General features: G+C 44.0%; 1 protein-coding gene across 3 annotated transcripts; it reads right to left on the bottom strand.

Moving 5' to 3' along the window:
* Positions 1-837: 837 nt before the first annotated feature.
* Positions 838-21,982, bottom strand: LOC108713841 (protein phosphatase 1 regulatory subunit 12A). Of its 3 annotated transcripts, none has more exons than XM_018257506.2 (26): positions 21,846-21,982; positions 21,610-21,714; positions 20,738-21,005; positions 18,430-18,560; positions 17,643-17,761; positions 15,693-15,852; positions 13,819-13,963; positions 13,638-13,712; positions 13,209-13,291; positions 12,755-12,906; positions 12,378-12,454; positions 12,044-12,211; positions 10,768-10,844; positions 10,437-10,661; positions 10,201-10,275; positions 9,755-9,845; positions 9,350-9,514; positions 8,685-8,817; positions 8,469-8,599; positions 8,139-8,195; positions 7,564-7,583; positions 6,865-6,952; positions 6,241-6,345; positions 5,912-5,962; positions 5,061-5,111; positions 838-4,671 (listed from the first exon to the last, which is right to left on the bottom strand). In XM_018257506.2, the coding sequence occupies exons 3-26, from the start codon at positions 20,993-20,995 to the stop codon at positions 4,585-4,587; spliced, it is 2,724 nt and encodes a 907-aa protein (XP_018112995.1). In that variant the 5' UTR covers positions 20,996-21,005; positions 21,610-21,714; positions 21,846-21,982; the 3' UTR covers positions 838-4,584. The 3 variants fall into 3 exon arrangements, with proteins under 3 accessions (XP_018112995.1, XP_041445873.1, XP_018112993.1); XM_041589939.1 differs by having other exon boundaries at positions 12,755-12,882; XM_018257504.2 differs by having other exon boundaries at positions 21,610-21,964.
* Positions 21,983-22,674: the final 692 nt, after the last annotated feature.

Here is a 22,674-nt window from a genome sequence, read left to right as displayed (position 1 = left end):
CAGCAAAAACAATAGGGGTCATACATCAACTATAAGGCATGTGCACACAAGCCCTTGCTGAATGCGCTATCTGCTATTGCCATGGAAACAAATCCCCTCTGAACTTCCTGTTACTGCTTTACAGAGCAGGAAGCAGCTCCCAAACTCTACCTCAGCTCTGAAAGGACAATACCTGTGCAAAACAAGACAGCTGCCACTTATAGTAAAAGCAGACCATGTAAAAAGACAATTAAAACCTGAAACGTACATCTTCCAGTTGGCACTCTATGTCAAAATGGGTGTCCCTAGTTATGTCTGGGCCACAAACCAGGTTCTGGTTTGGAATGAATTTATCTCCATTTTTTTTTAAAGTGCAGTGCTATATAGCAGTTGTTTGACCCATTTTATTCACCCAGTAGTGAGTTTTAGGACTGTGTACAACGGCAATACCATGTGGTGCTAATGCTTTCCTCATCCCATACTGAATTGTAGGGAACCGCAGAAAATGGTCACCGCACGGGACATCCATTGTAAACACCCATGTGCAAGGGCCCTTAAAATGATACTGACACTACAAAACTACTCTTTAAAATGTTTTGCCAACCTGACTGTGACGTCTAAACCTGTCAGAGTTTGTAATGATAACAGACTACTGCTGCACAAATATGACAGCCCCCATCTAGAGGAACATGAGGGAGCAGATAGGTATAGATCTATACTTTTATGACAAAATTATAAATAGCATGCAAAAACAATGTTATGAAAGATGTAAAAAGAAAAGATTTAACTTCTGGTGTCAGTATCTCTTTAAATGACACAACTAACACACCTCTAACAGGAGTCACTGGGGACAAGATCCATGTTTTCAAAGTGAGTTTTTATTTGCAAGTCTGGAGTGACAGGAGAGAATCCCATCATTGGTAGGACACACGGCAACGTGCGGAACAGGGAAGACGCAGACACGGAGGGAAGGGATGGCACATAATAACCACATTCCTGACAGGAGGAGGTGACAAATTGCCAGATAACACACAAGAACACAAATGAGTCATGAAAGAGCAAAACACACACACACACAAATTAGTGCCTTAAAAACAGTGCATTTATAAATTATATAAACAATATTAAAGCAAAAAAATAAAGGCAGATCCGCAGCTTGAACAAAACACAGTGTTTGGCAAAACCATTTATAAATATAATATATATTGCACAAAAATAATAAAATGTGAGTGAAAAGATAACACAGGAAGGAGAGGGAGATAGGGTGCACTCCTGGAGGGGAAGACTTGGATGGAGTTCAGTTTAGGGGCCGTAGGAGGAACAGGCAGTATATAAGTGGATAAACTCAAGCTGATCTCAACTCTACAGACCCTGATATGCCTCAGCTGGGTCCTTGCCAGGAAATGGACTGGATTCCAGTCTCCTACTTTTTTTCCCCTGTGCTGCTTCCTGCCGCAGTGTAAAGAATTCCTTTCCTCTGTAAGGTCTGGGAACAAGGACGGAATTCTGCCATGTCACAAGACAGCCGCTCTCTTGCCAACAGCGCCTGCAAACCCTTGCCCTTAATGACTGGGGACTTTAGTGTTTTTATACAAGACCAGCAGGGCACTCACCGCTCGCCAATCTGACAGTTAAAAATAATAACACACTTTGTCATAAGATTTATTTAGACTAGTAAAGGGGAACTCCACCCAAAAACTGATTTTTGCACTGTACTTCTAAGGAGCTTACTGGATATACATTAATTAAAAAAAGGCAGTGGTTTTACAGTTAGTGTAAATGCTAAAAGCAAAACGGTTTGTTTATCCCTTTCTGTTCTCTGCGTCTGACTATCGAAACAATGTAGCAGGAGTCAGTACTCCTGCAGGTCTGTTAATCGGCTTAAGGAGACAGATGCAGAATTGCATAGAATGTAAACAATCAGATACAAGGGGTCAATAACAGGGCAGGGCAGGGCAGGGTACAAAGTGCAAAAATATGTGAAAAAAATGTGTGCAATTTCACACTTGGTGCCCGATCTGCCACTTCTCTGAATTTCTACAGGTCTGGCATGCAAAGACCTGCATTCCCCTCATGCATACATTGCTGCCAGCGTTTAGCAGTGATGTATTCATGAGAGACAGGTTGGGGGGAGGCATATGGGAATACTCTGTGTTTCCCCTTTAGTGTTCCCTAAACTTGTATGTTCTTTAGAAGTTTGGGTAGGGTGCGCTGGTGGGCACAGACTGCAACAGAGCCCTATACTTACCACCTGTCTGACCACAGACTTTTAGAATGAGCACTAAGGGGTACAGTTTGTAGTACTAAGGAGCACAGGGTTACTTATAAAAATGTGACCAGCGCTAACCCCACATTTGAAAGGGTCCCCCTGCCTCTCACTTGTGTCGATCCATGGACGCACCTTCAAGAACAGGAAAGTGATTTACATAGGCAATGTACTAACACAGGTTTGTAGCAGAAAGCAGGGGGAACCTGTCAAATACGGGTTTCGAGCTGGGCACTTTTATATATAGAGCTATATTCCTGTTAAAACTGGAAGGTAATTAAAGCAATTACAATCTAAAAATGTTTCATTGATTTATACTGGAAAGCTGCATTTTCAGTTTTTGCGTGCAGGACCCCTTTAAGGAATCATTGGAGTAGGGAAGTAGTGGGTATGGCGGAACAGACACTGTAAAAATGTCCACATGATTTAGGTATCCCCTCTGGCTCACAGTTTCAAAGCTTATTTATAAGTACTGAAGAAGTGAAGGGTTTGTATCATGTGGCTTATTGGTACTAATGTATACTTATTTGTAGTGCGTTTTTGCCAGGTCTGAATCCACCTTTTGTGATTACTCATTCTTACTGGCCCATTCATATGTTCTAAACGAACATGCTCCACCCATTTATAGGACAGTATCACATGGTATAGCTGTAACCAGTGTAAACAAAAATCTATATATAAGCACCTCCTAAAACAGCACAGATATCAGGTTTTGCAAAACCCCCTCTCTGAACGCCTTATCTGTGCACTGCAACAAGTAGATTTTATGAACCTCAGTGCACATCACACCTATCTTGTTGCTGTTTCTAATGCCTGTCGTGGTTGTGTAGGGCACATTTAAACACTCTGATTGGCTACCAAAGGGATCAAATGGCACCTGCTTGAGCTGGCTGGACACAGCTGAGCAGAAGAAAAAGTGATGACAATAGGCATTTACACCCTGGCAATATTAGATTTGGGACAAGCACGGGCACCTTGATCGATGCAGCAACACATCGGCAATTGCTATTCCCTAATCTAACAGCAATTGATTGCTGACTGTATATGAACTACTGCACTGCCACGTTCACACAGGACTGGATAAAGTCAACTAGCATTCCTCTGAGGAGAATGGATGTTCTGGTATCAGGGCACAATTAAGGGGAAATCGTTTTTTTCCCCCCAAACAATAAATAAAATCTCTCTCTCATAGGAACAAACGAAAAACCAGTGCAGAAGGTGGGGGTGGGAACAAAAAATTAAAGTGACTAGAAGACATAACACGTCTTCTTTATGGTGTCTAAAATGTGCTCAAATAATGGACAACATAGTGGGATACCTACCCCTACCCTGCAGCCTCTTTCAGCAAAGTGTGGTCCGTTGCAAAAACAAATAAACTGGGAAGGGGGAATGGGGGGGGGGGTATAATGGGCGTACAAATTTGTGCTCTTTCCAATGTTTAAATCCTGTTGATCAGACGGTGCTTGCCCCACGCACAAATCAGTGTTTCTTCTGTGACTTTCTCTCTGTGCACACATTGTGGGTGGAACACACTTGTCAGGACAGAACACATCAGCCACCCCTCACATCCGAGGTCCCTGTTGCTTGACATCGCGCCAAATAATCCAGCCGCCTTTCCCACAGCTCAAGCTGCGCTCCCACAATTCCACTGGACCCAAGGGGAATAAGGATGAACGGTATTATAAAGCGGTACTAGCATTGGTTTTTTTCCAGAAAGTAATCTGTATCTGCATTGCAGTACATTTGCACTTGGGTTCTTCACCAGAGATTAGGTAGATTTGTGTGGAACTCGTTGTCATCCCAATATGGAGTTGGCCTCTTAAAAAAATATGTAAAGGATTTTGGGTCTAGTCCAGTAAATGTGGTGTTTGCAGATGAATCCACAGTGTAAGGAACACATAATATAATTTACAGGGAAATAGGTAGAATAGTTGTTCCTAGTAAAGTTGCAAATGGTCCAAGACATAAGCTCTGTGTTTCTTCAGATGGAGACACCATGGAAACACTTCCCAAGGGGGCTCCACTGCTCCCACACTGAGCAAATCAGCAAACTGGTGAAGATGGGTCAAGCAAGGTACACAAAAGCCAAGTTCTTATGCCCAGTGCTTTGTAAACTACAGATGAAACACCTTCTGTAGATGGTCCCATCCCTTCCTTTATGCACCAACAAACCTCCAATGTGATTCCTGGACAAATTCAGGGGTGGCTGAGTGTAAATACATTACATACATGCATCCTCTATTCTCCCACATCCTCCAAAAATGCTATGTATGTCCGACTGGACGGTTCCAAGGCTGGTGACAAGTGGGAGAGAAAGTATCTCCAATGTAGCAGCTTTGCTATTTGGACAATTTACTGATGACTCTGATCAGTGCTCCATTCTCATCTTTTAGACGTTGGTTATCTGCCTTAAGGTCCCCAAGAACCTTCATTGAGGAAAAATAGAAGATATTAAGAGCAATGCTTATACCCTGCATAAAAGTGTCAACCAGTACCAGCTTAAGCAAGCCACATGGCCACTCGTGTGCTGGGCTAATTTAGGCTGATCTGATCAGTATATATATATATATATATATATATATATATATATATATATAATAGCTATCTGCACAGTTATCTGCCAAATATTTATCAGACAGGCCCTCCTAAGTCCCCCCATACAAGGGTCAATAAACTGCCAAATCTGTCTGGAGGGGCAAAGTAGACAACTACTATTAGCCAGTTTGAGTGGATTTAAGACTTCCCCAATCTCCATCTATTATTACATATAAACCAATAACATATTGTTTTACCAAAAGATCCATATTGCCCTCACCTTCAACTCTTCTTGCAACTCAGACAGTCTGCGTTCCAAGATGACCTTTTCCTATCAGAATCACAGCAGTGTAATTAGATCACATATTAGTATCACATGAAAATAGATCTAAGGAAACTAGGTTTTACTATGTGGTCTGGAAAGCTTGCCCTTAAATGGTAATGTCCCATATCATTAACTCGCTAACAAGCAGAACAGCTAGCCTGTTTGCATGTAAAGGGAAATAGGAGAGCACAGTATTTCTAGCAGGTTGCTTCAACCTGCTGTAGTGTGGAATTACCAGTGGGTCACTTCTTAAGATGGCCATAGAAGTAGAGATTTTATTCTTATGTCTGACAGACAATTGTTCATTGAAATCTCCCAACCTACAATTAACCATTCAGATTAAATAAAGTAGTAAAAAGAACAAATCGGCAAGGCAATACATGCACAGATATTATGGTTAGCCGTCAGAAATCTTCTAACCTGTCCAATCGACTAAACGACTGATCGCCATGGTATGAAAAATGTCGGGACACGCCATACAATGAAGATCATATGAACCTTTGTTTCGTATGACTTCATCTTTACGTCTATGGCCAGTTTAAGGTGAGACACAGGTTGACAGTTTGACGACCGACTAGAACTAAAGCTGGCCATAGACACAAAGATGAAGTCGTAAGAAACAAAGGTCATCTGGACATTTTTTGGACCATGGCAATCTGTCGTTTAGTCTATTGGACATGTTAAAAGATTTCTGTTGGCTAACGATAATATCTCTGCATTTATTATTATGACATCACAGCTATGCAACAATGTTGTAGGAAAATCTAAAAGTAGTGTCCCTTTTTCTAATTAAACAGCAGATGTACCTTCTTCTCTGTGTCAATCAGAAAGGATCTATCAACGCTTCTCTCCTGTCTCTGCAAAACAGAAATTAAAGCGCAGGCTGACTCCAGATGACATTTTTCCATAACCATCAATACAGCATGGCCCCAGGTGGCCACCATGACAATGCCCAGAAGTCTTAATCTGTTATGCTGCCCTTTAATCTTGCTTCCTCTAATGATGGTTAGGAAACAAGTTTCATGTTACTTGGCTATCCTGCTCAGTATGTCTCTTATCCTGGCCTTCTGATAAACCCTGCTCCTAACTGAAGAGCCATTTGTCTGTTTATCCCCCATGACATTACTGAACTTACCTGTTGGGCTCTTTCAAGCTCAGCTTTGGTCTCGTTAACCAAGTTCTGGGTATTTAGCAGCTGGGAGCGTAGGCGTCCATTGTCCCTTATTTGTTCCTCATAAAGCTACGACAGCAAGACAAAGCAATGAGTGATAGAAGTTTCCACTTCCATTAGAACAAACCATTAGATTTTAGAAATGGCATTCAGGCAATCTCCAGCAGCAGTTGAGGCACAGCTGAGAATTCTGATCATATGTCCAGGTATAGAGCAGAAGCCTTACATATGAAATAGTACAGATGAAACTTAATTGATTTGTTATGATAGAGGGTTTTATCTGTGAGCTCCATTCACTCCAAACATAGCAATCATCAGGACAGCCATCAGGGGGATACTTAAATTAGGGGGGTCCCTAGAGACACATTGGTGGATCATTAGTGGCCCACGGCACTTTTGTTTTTCATTGGGGCCCCATTCTACTTGACAAAGCCCACCTCCCTGGGGGGCCCAAGTGAACAGTGTGCTAATGAAAGGGCCCGACGATGGGGAGGTCACTGCTAACGTAGCAGTATGGGTCCCCATGATCACTGATGACAATCATGTTCATGAAAAGCGAGAAAATAGGAAACACCTCAGTACACTTACTTTTTTAAAATCTCTTGTATCCCGATACTCAGACGCTAGCGATGGCTCTCCGCGGATTGTGGTGTGTGTGTTCGACCGACTATCTGCCCTAAAGAAAAATTCATAAAATATTTTGGTTTCAAAGAGGTGAGGGCCCAAGATCAAGAGCAGCATGTGTCAATCACATTACATTCCACTTAATCCCTCTGAATTCCAGCCTAACAGGTTATCTTATCTATGAGCTGCCCCAAAAGCCCTGCAAAAATTAGGCCACTCTATTCTTAAAGGACAAGTAAAGTTAAATTCATTGGGAAGTGACAATGTGTTTGATTTTAAATAAAAGCCCAACAACAATTGGCCTAGGCTCTGTCCCATCCTAGACTCCAGATCTGACATGCTACAATAAAGGAGTTGAACGTTTCTTTGTGTTATTTCTGCATCATTTTCTGGCATGAACCTGATAGATGTGATCATTTTTTCAGTTTCAGCTACAACGTTCCTTTTTTTGCCCCTGTATATCCAGTGACTGATTACGACACTGATGTTTACACCCACTCCCTCTGTTCGTCCTTGCCAATCTGCACATCTGTTATTCTTCCAGCACAAAAGTCTCTATTCAGATCCCACGCTGACATTTTAGCAGGATGAACTGCACTATGCGTGTCACAGGCACAGCACCTTTATGAACACAATAACCATTAGACAATCAAATATTCTTACCGAGAAACAAGTCCGTCTACCTGGGAGGGAAAAAAAACAAAAGGCATTGTGTCACGTAACTCAAACGGAAAGCACAGCTTAAGAACAGCACAAAGATGAATTCTATAGCATGTATAAATGTTCTATACAGTGACTGGACTGAAGCGTGTTTGGTACACACAGCCTGATGGCGGAACAAATATTATTGACCAGGCTGCAAAATGGTATAGATTGGCCAATACAGACCCACATCAGGCAGGGGAGACATATATTAGTAATAAAGGTGAAACCTTTGCCGTAGATATCACTTTATATATACAATTCTATATTTTCGTTTATATATAGAGCAGAGAGTGGGGCCATCCATGTTTTACAGCCAACGTATGACTGCACATGCCACGTTTACATTACTTACCAAGACAGTTGCTCAGTCAGGCAGCAAATGTAAAAATAAAACCAATATTACTCATTAATAAAGTGACATTTCCTTCCAGAGCAAGGTATTTATATAAGAAGCACTTTATAACCACATCTGCTAAAATCTGAACATAAACACATCTACCAAATCAAAGGACCACTTGTCTATGCCAAGGCACCTGAGTTTGTGAGCTGTCACCATTTCCCTCTTCATCTTCAGAGTCTTCTTCATCACTCTGTAAAAGCATAAGAATCACAGTGATGGCCAATATCAGCACAGCAGGATTTTTCCCAAATATCAAAGCAGGCCTTTTCCTTATTCTTATGCTATCCCTTTAGATCTAGCCTGATAAGTAGGGGAAATATTCTACTTCCTTTAGGTATATAACAAATGGGGAGAAAACACCCATATTCCAAAAACTCTGCACAGACTCATTAATTAGCTATAGGTAAACATTCATAATTTGGAGGGCATTCCATGCTTATAAATATAAAGCAGAATTTCTTACATCTCTAGTGGTTAGTGGAACACCAGTGGATCTTCGCTTGCCCCGTGGTCTTCTCCTGTCCTTCACCCCTGCTTTGTTTTTCCCACCTTTCTCATCACTCTCCTTCTCGTCCTCCTGGGACTTTTGCATCTCTGTAGAGATATGATTGTCACCAAATTCCTCAAAAAAAATCATCTCTAAAGAAAACCTTTCCATGCCTTTTCTTGAAGGCCTCACCTTTGCTTTCTAAGCTCTGGCCTCCTGCTCGTCTGTTGGATCCTGATGGGGTAGGTGCTGTATCTGGAGTAGTTAGCCCTAATAGATCAGATTTTTGCAAACTGGCAATGCGAGCCCTCCAACTGACCTCCGTCTGTAATAACAAGCGAGCAAGTTAATGCATTTGCTCTAAACTCTGATACGGAGGACCAATAAAAATGGATTCACCAGCAGCAGTATTGAATCAGGAAAACGATTGCCTTACGAGCAGATAAAATCCTTATTGGAATACTATGATACATGTTTTGACTGTATGCTGGTTGGATTTTGGAAAGACAGTGAGCCTCCATGTCCATGAAAGGTGAAGAAGGTGTCATTCTTGTACACTGCTTTTCCATATAGGTAGGCACAGGAAACTTTTAGATCTGGTCATTGGCCATGTATTTTGACTTTACTTCATTCTGGGGCTCATGAAGTCAGACCATTTAACAGACTATGTTGGATCATTTTCGTCATAAATCTGAATTCATATATCTGAACCCTCATTATTCCATACATAGTAATAATCACCGCCCATAACTGTAAAAAGTCCATCTATCCTGGCTGGTCTCATATCGGTCTCACATTGTATTATTTTAATCTAACTGCTGTAGATAAGATCCCAAAGTAAAAACAAATCCACTTACCCCTTCCTCACTGGCTCCACGGCTGGTCCTGGCTTTTACTTGGCTCTCTCTGTTATTCTCCTCCTCTTGGGCCTTCACTGGCTCTGGGGTCGGTTCAGCCTCTTTATTGTCCTGCTGACCTTTCATAACTTTTTCTGCCTCCTTCAGGTCAGTAAGAGTTACTCCCTGAGGAAAAGCAAAGGAAAGGAAAAATGGAAGAGAATATCTTAAGAAAGGTCAAAATATATATTTATATATGGTATATATATATATATGGTATATATATATATATATGGTATATATATATATATATATATATATATATATATATATATATATATATATATATACATATATATATATATAAAACTATTGTAAGGCAACACACTGATAGAGTAGTAGAGTGCTGTGTTTGTAGCAGCTTACCTGAGTGGACCTCCGAGACTGTCGTGCATGGCGAGACCTTGCTTTACGCTGAGCCTCAGCCTCCTCATCCCGCACTGGTGTCAGATAGGACCTGTTAAAAGAAGTAGGTGAGTTAGGCAGCACTAAGTCATAATGTACAAGTTGAAACCCCTCCTGCAATGTTTAGGTTCTTCTCAGAAGTGATAATATGAGCATCTTTCTCTCTGCCACCATGCCAAGAGTATGCCCTTCCTACCTGACACCTGCCCCTGCTGCACCAAGAACTGCACTCTCCCAACCTAAATTAAAAACTGCCTTCTTCCTCTGGTGCACCAATGTGTGGCTTTCCCTCTGGTCCAGCAATCATTTAGGCCTTCTGCTACACAAACACAATCCATCCCTTCCCATTTTGCACCAAAATGGGGTCCCTCCCACTGTTGTACCACATGTTCCTCCTTCACCCTCACCTGCGCCTCTCCTTTGTCTCAGTGTTGACCGCTGGCTCTGTATTAGTGGTAATAGCATTAGTAGTCCCTGTTCGTCTTGAATAAAAAAGAAAAAAAAATTACCCAAATCAGCAATGAAAGAAATCTAAATGTTTATCCAGACTTTCATCTGCTGCCTATTTTACAGTTTTTCAGTTTGGAAGACACAGAGCAAACTCTTGCTCTGTTTTGTTACCCACAGTTGTAAGTTGTCATACCTTCCAAGTGCATCAGGTGTTGAAATCAGGTTCTCTTCTTTGGGAGCTATAGGTGTTTTGTTTGGCACAGGAGTTTCTGATTTCGCAGTCAAAGGCTCTCTCCTTGGGATGGAATTTTCAGTTTTAGCAGCAGGGCGTTCACCCCACTGCCTGCGCACAGAGCTTATTCCCTCCTCTCCTTCAGTACGCTGCCGCAAGTATGATCCCCGGCCCATCACACTGTCTCTGCCAAATGATGCAAAGAGATTTATATTAATTTTATGCTCCTCTTAAAAGCTGGACAACTGGCATTTATACACTTGTTTCCTAGCCCAGGCAGTTCAAAACTCACCTAGCATTCTCCTGGTTACTTTGCAGCTTCTGGTTTGGAGGTACACGAGCCAGACGAAGCTCAGAACCAGCTTTCTCCTACAGAAGATGTCAATGTGTCAGTTTAAGATCCCTTCACTAGGTATGGGTAAGGCAGGTCCAGACTGTAATATATAGATTCTGGCTAATGCTAGGGACAGCTGTACAATGCCATAGACCAGAGGTCCACAACCTTTTTTACACATGAGCCACATTCAGTTGTAAAAAGAGTTGGGGAGCAACACAAGCAAGAACATTTCCACGGGGTCCCAAATAAGGGCTGCTATTAGGTGTTTGGTAGCCCCTATATAGACTGCCAATCTAAAGGAGGCTCATACACCTCGTTTTCATGCGACCAAAACTTGTCTTCAAGCATGGAATTCAAAAACAAGCACCTGCTTTGAGGCCACTGGCAGGGTCGGACAGGGGGACCCAGGGCCCACCAGGACCACTGCGAAGGGACCCCTCCGAACCGCCTGGCCTTCTTACTTCCTGCGGCGCCGCACATGCGCACAAGAAGGCTGCACTCCGCGCTTCAGTGCACAAAGCCACATGACACTCATGCACTCATGGTGCCGCACAGCGCTGTGCGCCTTTGCAAATTGTTTTTTTTTCAGGCCCAGGAGATCCAGAGAGGGGCTCTGGCTCGGCGCGGGACCATTAGGGCCGGGGCCCACCGGGTTTTTTCCCGGTGTCCCGCCGGGCCAGTCCGACACTGCCACTAGGAGCTACATCCAAGGGGTTGGTGAGCAACATGTTGCTCATGAGCTACTGGTTGGGATCACTGCAATAGACAGTCACTGTTTATTAGGCCTGAATTTGCACATTGGATGCCCTTTAGCAAGGCCACTCATCACCCCACCCCCTTTCCCTTTGTATGCACGCATATGAACGTGCAAGTCTTATTTCATTGTATCCGAAGCACTGGGGATTGGTGCACGTGAGATTTCAAGAGCTAGCAAAATTCCTGCATGTCTCCAGTGCTCGGCCCTTTGCGGTTTTCCAATAAATCCAGGCCTGTCTCTGGGGGGCTTTTTGGGCCTTTGTGTACGTGGCAGGGCCTATTTCGAATCTCAGTCTGGACCTGAGCTAAGGGACTGGAAGATGTAAACTGAAGCTAAAAATGAGGGGTATGGAGACAGCAGGTAGGACAGCCAGATGAGAACACAGAATAACAATTCACAAAGACAACCAAAGGAGGATAAAGGGTTGAGCATGCACTCAGAGGTATGGGTTAGTTCTTCAGAGCAAGCACATACCCTTTCAGACAGCTGAGAACTAGAAGCAGACTTTGGCAATGCTGCCCTTCTTCCCTCCTCTGCAGCAGTTCCTGTACTCAGTGCGCCAGTGCTTCCAGTCTTCCTCAGAGAGGCTCGCCAGGAACCAGAGGCCGGCTCGGACTTCTCCTGCTCCTGCACAACACTGGCCTACACCCCAGACAGAAAACAGAGTTATTTCAAACACACAGGCCGCAATAACCATGAACGGGACCAAAGATGTAAGGGAAATCAGTTACATAAACATAGCAGCAAAAGAAAACATGATAGAGGCTAATCTACTTTATCAACAGAGTCCAACCCTGGCTTCTCTCACCTTCTTTGCTGCTGGTTCCGGAAGATTACGCAATTGATTGTTTAAGTTATTAATTCTTTCCTGAGCTTTTACTTTCTCTGTAAAAGAGATGAAACAGTCTGTAAGAGCGACTGCCAATATAGAGAAAAAGGAGTACGGGAACAATATCAAGTATACAGTATTTAATTGAGCGGTACTGCTTCCATTCATGGTTGACCAATCAAAAACAGGCAACACTATGTATGCCATCAATACATCTACTGCAGTGTCCTAATTGGTCAATCAAGCGGTAACTATTAAGTGATGGTACAGTGTGTAATTATCTGTAACAGTGGATAGGTCATTTGAAGGGACTAGGACAGACATGGGAGAGTAGAAATAAAGCAGGGCACACTCACGTGACTCTGTGTCAGAGCCAGACTCTGCATCAGATCCCACAGTGGTGGGTATAGAAGGAAGCCCAACGGATGGGGTAGGCTGCGCCCGACGCTCCTTATCCTGGACACGAAGTGCAACTTTCTCTTGGCTGCTCATACGAGAAATAGAACTCCTAGATGAACAAGGGGCAAGGGAGGGGGAGCGTGCAGGGATCAGTGCAAGGTGTGCAAGAAGTGCCTGGGTCAACACACTATGTGTCACTCAACACACCCCTGTGAAGCAATCCAAGCATACACACTGTGCACCACAAACTCCCCATGTGATATAAAACAGTGAGACATACAACCACATATCATCCCATAGGCAACACACAGCTAAACCCCAAAACCAGTCTGCAGGCATGATCACAAGCACCACAACAACCCAATCACTAGGCCAAACTGTCCATGACCACACACAGACACACACACAGACCTTCGACTCTTGTTAGCTGCGTTCTGGTTCAGGGAACTTTGGTTGAGAATTTGGGGTGCGGTTTTCTTCTTCTCCAAACGTAGCTGAATTATGAATATAAAACAGGAATGGTGTAAGAAAAGAAAGCAGTGAATTATCAGAGAATCAAATGGCTTGGGGCTTTCATGAAAAGAGATCGGCAGATGGAGCTTAAGGTATAACTAAATACATACTGCCATGAATATGTATGGGTAGGTTATTGATACATTAAATTTATTGAGTGGTGCGCTCACTCTTCATTAGCATATAGCATTGCAATACCCCCCCACCCCTAGCTCCATCTGTATATGACAAACAGAATCAAGTAATATTACAGAACAGATGGAGACTTCAGGTACAGGATAAACCTTCCCTGAATAGATTAAAGGAAAAAGCCTACAGTAATCTCACCACACTTTGTTTCTTCTTTAATTCTTCCAGCACAGTCTCTAAACTCTCATCTGCAACATCAATGGCCGTCTGCCCCTGCAACAGAAAAAAGGCACATTTAGGGACATAGCACAGGGCACAGCCACCTTGAATTTTCAATATAAAGAATAAAATTCCTTGAGCACACCCCTGCCCTACTTACCACTTTGTTGATAACCTCCATGTCACAGAGAGCCTCAACCAACAGGCGACATGCATCCTCCTGGCCCCAGTGAGTGGCCGCATGCAAAGGTGTCCAACCGTCAAAGTCTCGGGCATCCACATCAAAGCCCAGTTGCAGAAGCAACCTGAGTCGGATGAGAGTAAATACTACAAATGAAACAAGCTAATTTTGACCAAGTTGGCCAACCATCTACCAGGTCATGACGGAGGGCATCTTTCAAAAGACCTTGGGGCTGCCCCCATAGTGAAATTATAGCATGGTGCTTGTTATATACCTTTAACACTTTCATATGCTTGGGGGGGCAGACACATAGGAGACCTCACTAAATGATCCTAATGAGCAGAACTTTGCCCAGATGCATATTGGGCTGAATTGGATGCTTATATAATCATAATGGAAATCCATCACTGGGCAGGCAGGACACCAGAAAAATCCCAGTGGGCCCTGGCCCTCAAGGGCCGACCCAGCCCACAAACCACCCTGTGAGATCTGAGGGCACCAGCACTCCTTCCATCCCCCAACCATGGCCACTTGTTGTGTAAAGTGTATAGTGTGGGGGAGGGTTAGCGTTTAGAGGAAGTGATGCTAATGACTTGGAGGCCTTGATGAAGCAGCCCTGATGGGCCCTGAACACCCCAGTCTGACATGGACCACCAGGATAGGACTGCATTGGCGTGGTATTCTTCCAATGGGCCTCCGACAGGATTTTAACACCTAACTGATATCGGGACAATTTTCCACCAGATATCTAACGGGGAAGGTTTATTAGCTGTCGACTTGGTATGAAGGGGTCTAATCATCAGCTTTACTCTGCCCTTTAATTATGGATGCAGAGCGGAGCTACTTTTATCCGGATTCGGACGAATCTGGGAGCCTGGCTGAACCAAATCCAAACCCTATATAAACTGGCATGGGATTTGGGCGCTCATTGTGTATTTACGATTGTGCAATGGCTTTTCTGGTTCGGAAGAAGGGTTTGGATCCACTTCGGTAATCGGCCCGAACCCATACCCCTGAATTCGGGCGAACTCTGAAAAGGGGGGTTTTGGTGCATTCCATTTATGATCAGCTTTAGGGCATTTTGCCCACTATGAGAGTTTCCTTTCTAGTGACACTTAAAGGGATTCTGTCATGATTTTTATGATGTAGTTTTTATTTTTAAATTACACTGTAAATAATTCACTCTACAATATAAAATTTAATTCCTGAACCAGCAAAAGTATATTTTTTTAGTTGGAATATTGGTGTGTAGGTGCATCTCAGGTCATTTTGCCTGGTCATGTGCTTTCAGAAAGAGCCAGCACTTTAGGATGGAACTGCTTTCTGGCAGGCTGTTGTTTCTCCTACTCAATGTAACTGAATGTGTCTCAGTGGGACTTGGATTTTACAATGGAGTGCTGTTTCAGGCAGCTGTTAGGGAGCTGTTATCTGGTTACCTTCCCATTGGTCTGTTGTTAAGCTGTTGGAAGGGGGTGATACCACTCCTAAATTACAGTAAAAGAGCAGTAAAGAGTGACTGAATTTTATCAGAGCACAAGTCACATGACCAATGGCAGCTGGGAAATTGACAATATGTCTAGCCCCATGTTACATTTCAAAATGAAATATAAAAAAAACTGTTTGCTGTGAAATGGATTTCAGTGCAGAATTCTGCTGGATCCACACTATTAAATGATAGTGCTGTTTTCCCACGACAGAATCCCTTAAAAGATGACGATTTTGCCATTGTGTGCTTGAGCTACTGCAGTGGGCACGGCTCCCTAAAATCTTGCCATGTGCCCTAAATGCTGAACTGGAGAGAAGAAAAAAACAACAGAAGTTTGATGGGAAATGGTTTAGTTTCTGAGCCTCACCTTATCACCTCAGTGTAGCCCTTGGCTGCAGCCACGTGCAGAGCGGTGGCCCCAGTGGTTGGATGCCTTATGTCCTCTGCTTTCCCACTGTTTAACCAATGCCGTACGTCTCTCAGCATCACCTCCTCCTCCTCCCGCCGAGCTACATCTGGGTCCACGCCTTAAAGCAAAATAAGATGAGTGAATTAGCGACTGACAAAGCCAGCAGAATTGCAGCATTCCCAAGAGTTAAATACCGTCACATTGCGGTGTCATGTTACCTGTTTCTCAAAGCAGAACGTCTGCTGGAGACAAACTTGTCAGACACACCTGTCCCTGCCCCAGGCAGATGCTTTTGCCTCATTGTTCCCATATCGCCTACTTCTTGCCGACAGCAGTGCACAGAATGCAATTGTTCCTACCATGTTAGGCCAGGGGAACCCAAAGCCCTGTGATTCTCGCTATGCCCCTTGCCAAACTCTGTTCAGCTTATCCAAATGCCACACACAGCGAATGGCTCTTAACCCCATCTTCTCAATGTCCAGAAGACAACAGGCTTTGCTGGTAAATATGGCAGCACCTTATTGTTGGGGTCGGAATGGGCAGGGGTGATTCTAGCACCAAAGCGATGACACCCACCCCTTGCGCCCCACACTTAACTTTTACATTGCCAGAGGGAATACAGGGGAAGGGGGCATCGTTAGCACAGAAGAGCCGAATTTTCCAGCTTAATAACGGAAATTCGACTCTTAGAGGCTCATTAAATTCAAAGGTCAAATTTCAAATTCATGTGGGTTTTTTAAAGGGGTTGCTCACCTTCCAACATTTTTTTCAGTTCAGTTGGTTTCAGATAGTTCACCAGAAATAAAGACTTTTTCCAATCACTTTCTATTTTCTATATGTGACTGTTTTTCTAATATTCAAGTGTAAAATTTAATTTCTAAAGCAGCTCTGGGAGGGGGGGTCGCTGACCCTCTAAACTGTTCTAAATTGATACAATTAGTTGATTCATTTCTTTTCTTTGTCCTTGCTGAGCAGAATCCCTGAGTTTCATTAAAGGCACTTGTAAAATTGATACAATAGTTGCTAATATTCCCACAGATGCTGCTGAAAGATGTATCAACTAAATGTTTCAAAATTGTAACAGCGCAGAATTTGCACCTGAATTACTGAGCTGCCAGACTCAAACACCAGAGACAGGGACATTCAACTGTAAACTTAGATTTTGGAAAAATGGTAAAAAACGAAATAATGGCAAATAATAGAAAAAAGTCTTTATTTCTGAAGAACAATCTGCAAAAAGTGTTTGGAAGGTGAACAACCCCTTTAATAAATTTGTATATACTCGAAATTCAATTGGGAGGTTATTTATTAAAAAAATCTAATATCTAAAACTTGAATGAATATTACCGACCGACCCAAAAACTCAAATCAAATTCGAATCGAATTTGACTAAACTCGAATCGAGTTGAATGTCAGGAAGACTATTAACTTATACATGAACTCGGCAGGTTTTAGGTGGCGAATAGTCGAATTCGAATTGTTCCAAGGGTCAAGGTTTGATAAATCTCGATTTTCGAATTCAAATCGAGTTTGAATTTGAGAGTTTTGACCAAAAATTCGAAAATTCTAATTCAAATTTTCAATTCGACCCTTAATAAATCTGCCCCTTAAAGTTATCAGGAAAAGTGGGGGGCCTAAATTATAAGGGGCAACGGCTGGATGTGAGCAGAAGTTTTTTTGCCTATATACAATGTATAGTAAGGCAAGATGGGTGCAACTGTAGGTTAGTGTGTATGCCAAGCCAAGTTGGTACCAGGAGAAGGGGCTATATTTATGGAAGATCACAACCTGAGGCCTACAGTTGAAGTAGAATAACAACCCACTGAAACCTGAAAGGCATGCTGGGAGTTGTAGTACTGCAAATATCCCCCTGGGCCTGTGACCCACAGGTATTGCTGGAGCCCTTACCTTGCTTTTTGACCTCACTTTTCAGCAGTTTCTCCATTGCACTCTCATGGGACACATCTAGAGGCAGCTCCCCTTCACTATTCACAGCAGCCACACTAGCCCCATTAGCGATCAAATACCTGTACAGAGGGGTAAGTCATTAAATAACTGCAACAGAACGGCGATTGCACAAACCTAAGGTCCACACTTGAATTCACTGACCCAGGGAGAAGTATAACAGATTGAACAGAACAGTTAATCTCCACCTTATCTTTGCATTCATATGGAAGCTGCCATAGTGAAGTATGTAACAGATGAATGCCTCTTCTTCATTAGAATGTACTACAGCAATGGCGACCGGCCATATAAGATACCAGTGCGGCAGCTGCTTCTGAGATATATGTATAAGAGCTTATGTTTTTGCATGGATATCCCCACTCTCCCTTTTTGTATTTGTAATATAGAATGTTTGTGTCCCTGCAATAGGGAAAACAGATTGCAAGCTCCTCTAGGGAGGCACTCACGTGGACAATTAAAGTAAACCTCCCTTTAAAGTGATTATGTATTTTACCTTCCAAAGGGGGCAGAGGTTTGCAGGCCCTACACCCCCTGGTGTCTGGAGCTGCATATAGGGGGCACCCTAATATGAAGGTGCAGAAGAATGAAGTTCCTACACTGAGAATGGGGGGGTCGGTAGAAGGTAACTCAGAAGGGCTGCACATTTACATAACTGTGATGTGTCAAAACAGACATAAATGATATGTTGAGAAAGGCCACACAGACAGGAATGATGAGGGGGAGAACTCACTGTGCAATACTGACGAAGCCGCAAGAAGCTGCAGCATGGAGAGGCGTCCACCCTTCATTATCTGGCTGGTTCACATTAGATCCATTCTCCACCAGAAACTGCACCATTTCTAGATTCTCGTCAATGCAGGCCTAGGGGGAGGGAGGGACCAGCAGGAGAACAGTCATGGTGGAAGTAAGGTCAAACCATATCATTATGATGAATTCCTCATAAACTCAGAGGTCAGGTCTAGCACTGATCAAAGGCCCTCTTGTTTTATGATGGGAACACTATACTTTGCAGACAAAACAAGACAAGAGACAAGTATGTAGACTGGATGGAGGAAAACATTAGTGAGGAACAGTTACTGTAGGAAATAGGTCATTACTTTGGGGGGGGGGCGCAGGGGCCGAAATAGCAGCGCAATGAAATAAACTGGCTTTGTGTAACTGGCTATGGCCAGACTTCTGGGTAACTAGTGTGTCAATGCAGTGAATGGGGTGCAGCAAACAGGACAAAGCATTGATGGGATACAGTAGAACTGAAAATGTAGAGAAAGGGAAGGAGTGGGGAGAAGCAAGTGATGAAGGGGAGAAAGGGTCAGGCACTGAGTTTGGGACTGGAGCTCCAGGAGCCGATTTTGCAGTTTGCTAGAGGAATAATAGTTGGAAGCTCCAAGAACAGGATATAATCATACTAGGAGAATTGCTGGGGTTGAGAGGGCAGTTCTAAAATAGGAGGCAGTTTGCAAGGAAATAGTTAGGCTTGGAATAGGAGCTCCAGAATCAGGAGACAGTTTGCTGGGGAATAGCTGGGTTTTGGAGCTCCAGGATCAGGAGATAGTTTGCTGGGGAATAGCTGGGCTTAGGGAGGATGCTCTGGGTTCAGAAGACAGTTTGATACATTATAGATGGGCTTGGGAGCTCCATGATCAGTAGAAGGTTTGCTAGGAAATAGCTGGGCTTGGGTCAGGAGCTCCAAAATCAGGAGACAATTTGCTAGGAAATAGCTGGGCTTGGGAAGGGATATCCAGAATCAGTAGACAGTTTGCTAGGGAATAGCTGGGCTTGGGATGGGAAAACCTGGATCAGAAGACTGTTTGCTAGGAAATAGCAGGGCTCGGGTCTGGAGCTCGGGTCTGGAGCTCCAAAATTAGGAGACAGTTTGCTAGGGAATAGCAGGGCTTGGGATGGGAAAACCTGGATCAGAAGACTGTTTGCTAGGAAATAGCAGGGCTCGGGTCTGGAGCTCCAAAATTAGGAGACAGTTCGCTAGAGAATAGCTGGGCTTGGGACGGGACCTCCAAGATCAGGAGACAGTTTGCTGGGGAATAGCTGGGCTTGGGACAGGAGCTCCAAAATCAGGAGACAGTTTGCTAGGAAATAGCTGGGCTTGGAATGAGAGCACTGGGATCAGGAGAGGGTTTTGGGATGGGACATCCAGGATCAGGAGACAGTTTGCTGGGGAATAGCAGGGCTTGGGTCAGGAACTGCAAAATCAAGTGACAGTTGCTAGAGAATAGCTGGGCTTGGGACAGGACATTCAGGATCAGGAGAAAGTTTGCTGGGGAATAGCTGAGCGTGGGTCAGGAACTAAAAAATCAGGAGACAGTTTGCTAGGGTATAGCTGGGCTTTGGGACTGGAAATCCAGGATCAGAATACAGTTTGCTAGGAAATAGCTGAGCTTGGGATGGGAGCTCCGGGATCAGGAGACAGTTTGTTAAGGATTTCAGTATCCCCTATCATGATCTGCTTCCAAAGAAATAACCCCCACCTCAACATCATTACCATGGGTACCCCTATAATTGAACCCCCATAAATTCCTTCTCATTATAATGCAATACACAGAATTCACATTTATTGGATCTGGATGGATACAGATCTTCCACAATATTCTCAAACTGTAACCTGGACTTACACATCCCTGTTTTATTTCTAATTTATTTAAGGGACTGTGGTGAACTCCTTTTATACTGGAAAGGTAACCCCCCCAAACTATTTAACCCTGCACCCTCCTGCCCTCACTGAACTACAGATTCCAGCATGAAGTTGTATGGGTAGTTATACTATGGGGTTAAAAGGGCTTTTGGGGATCCCTGGCCAGTGATTTATAAATGACTGAAAGACTAAAGTGCCCAGCATGTGAAGCAGAGATGCCCAGCCTGTCGATATAGATCACAGTCCAGAGATGCAACATCTTTACTGTGAAGAGGGCTGATGGGGGCTGTAGTAGTAACAGCCGGTGGCACATACCTGATTTACTCCTACAAGTTTGGAGGGAATGGGCTGATTAGGGGCAAGGGGAGAGGAGCTGGAGAAGCCCCTGTACCTGGTGCAGCGCTGTCAGTCCATCCACATTGGTTCCATTGATCGGGGCCCCGGCAGTCAACAATTGCCGAACTTCGTCTCGGTCCCCGGCAGAACAAGCGGCCATAAACACAGCTCCCTGGGCAAAGCGGACCCGTGCGGGGCGGTGGGAGGTACCAGAACCCATACATCTCTCTGTCTCTGATCCCATCCATCGGTTCAGCTGTTCCTTACGCTTCACCTTCGCTGTGTCCGATCTGTACCGATCATCTGCCGCCATCTTCCGAGTCCTGCCCGGACAGAGAGGGGTGAGAGGCGGCAGCAAGGAAGGAGGGGACCGGGGAGAGGCCGGGGGAGGAGGGTGATGGGGAGAGGCCCAGTAGGAGGAGAAGGGGGTGTGAGAATGTGCAGGGATTCAGGCAGTGACACTGGAGCGGGAGGGTGAGGACTAGGGGAAAAGGGGTACAGTGAAGGGCTTTGGGAGAGGGAGCTGTGGCGTCAGGGGTGGAAAGGGGAACAGAGAGGAGAAGGAGAGGCTGAAACTGCTATAGAAGTGCATGAGGCACACAATGCGGGTGTCTAGGTAAGGATAGGGGACGGATGGTGCTTTTAGATAAGGAGAGGGGACCAACAGTCTCACCAGGGGAGCAGAGCTGGGAATACAAGCTCTCCAGTGGAGCTGGGCACTTATGCACCCATTGTGCAGAACTAGGGCGGACAATCACATTCCTTCTGCGAGACAGAGCTGTGAAATGTCCCCTCTCTGGCTGTCACCAGTCTTGGTGGAGCAGAGAACTCACTCCTACTGTACCACTCTTCTGCTACACAGGCAGGATTGTACCATTTCCCAAGAGAAGAGTTTAGAAAATGCCCCAGACTGGCTGTCACACTCACCTGGTGAAGCAGATCTGTGTCTACTGAGCCGGGTCTACTAGCGGGGGTCCCTCACACTGCTGTACAACAGCAGCTCCCTGAGAATGAGCAGGAGTGTGAAAATCCCTTGACAGAAGAGCAGAAGAAGAGAGCTGTCACTTACGGAAACCATTTTAGGACATCCTCAGGAGAAATCACTCTCCGGTATGCACTCTCCTAAGGAAGCGGAATGCAGCCGTGCCTGTAATTTTACTCACACATCCAAAAAAGCTGTATTCACACCTCCGTCCTGGTTACATATCATGTTCAGATCTCACCCCTCATGTCTCCTTTCTCTTTCCCTCTCTGTACTCAGTTCACATCTCTCCTTCCTCCCCCCTCAGCCGTCAGCCCTCACCTCTTGTACAATATAAATCTCCGCCTTCCACCCTCCTCCCTCATTCGTCAACTTTGCCATTTTATTTTTCAGCTTTCATCTGAGCTAGATTTCTGTTTTCCGCCCTCATTTCTCATCGCTGGTGTTCCCTATATTTACCATATTTTATTAGTATCCACGGAAACATCTACTTGGTGCTACTTGGTAAATAAAGCAGTGTATGTGTAAAATAGTGGAGGGTGCAGTTAGCTGAAGCAAATAACAATCACATAGCAAAATGGGAAAAATAAATAATTTAATGCATATAATACAAAGAAAGTTAGGTATATAGTTAAATACAAACAAACATAATAAAAAGACATAACTTCCAGGTACAGAACTTAATGAGCAATTGATGCAGCCTGAAATACTTCCTGCATAAAACTACATTGACTTTACAATGCGTAAACACAAGAATTCATTTTTATTGGTTGAAAAACTCTTTATTGAATCGCTATTGGCTATTAAATTTAGCACCACCCCTAGTAAAGAGGGCATGAATTATGTGTATTGCTTCTGAAAATACATAATATAAATATAAGGAACACGAGCGATGAGAAATGAGGGCGGAAAACAGAAATCTAGCTTAGATGAAAGCTGAAAAATAAAATGGCAAGGCTGACGAGCGAGGGAGGAGGGCGGAAGGCGGAGATTTATATTGTACAAGAGGT

Source organism: Xenopus laevis, chromosome 4L (assembly GCF_017654675.1).
Source record: "Xenopus laevis strain J_2021 chromosome 4L, Xenopus_laevis_v10.1, whole genome shotgun sequence".
In the NCBI taxonomy this organism is placed as follows: Eukaryota; Metazoa; Chordata; class Amphibia; order Anura; family Pipidae; genus Xenopus; species Xenopus laevis.
This window is presented reverse-complemented; position numbering and strand designations above follow the sequence as displayed.

What these genes read in the sequence shown, in the direction of transcription:
- LOC108713841 (XM_018257506.2), bottom strand. Translation starts at nt 20,995, where the DNA reads ATGGCGGCAGATGATCGGTACAGATCGGACACAGCGAAGGTGAAGCGT. An exon ending in AGTAACCAGGAGAATGCTAG is followed by an intron (nt 10,662 to 10,767) that starts GTGAGTTTTGAA and finishes ATCATTTGGCAG; the next exon opens with AGACAGTGTGATGGGCCGGG. An exon ending in TGATTGACACAGAGAAGAAG is followed by an intron (nt 5,112 to 5,911) that starts GTACATCTGCTG and finishes TGATTCTGATAG; the next exon opens with GAAAAGGTCATCTTGGAACG.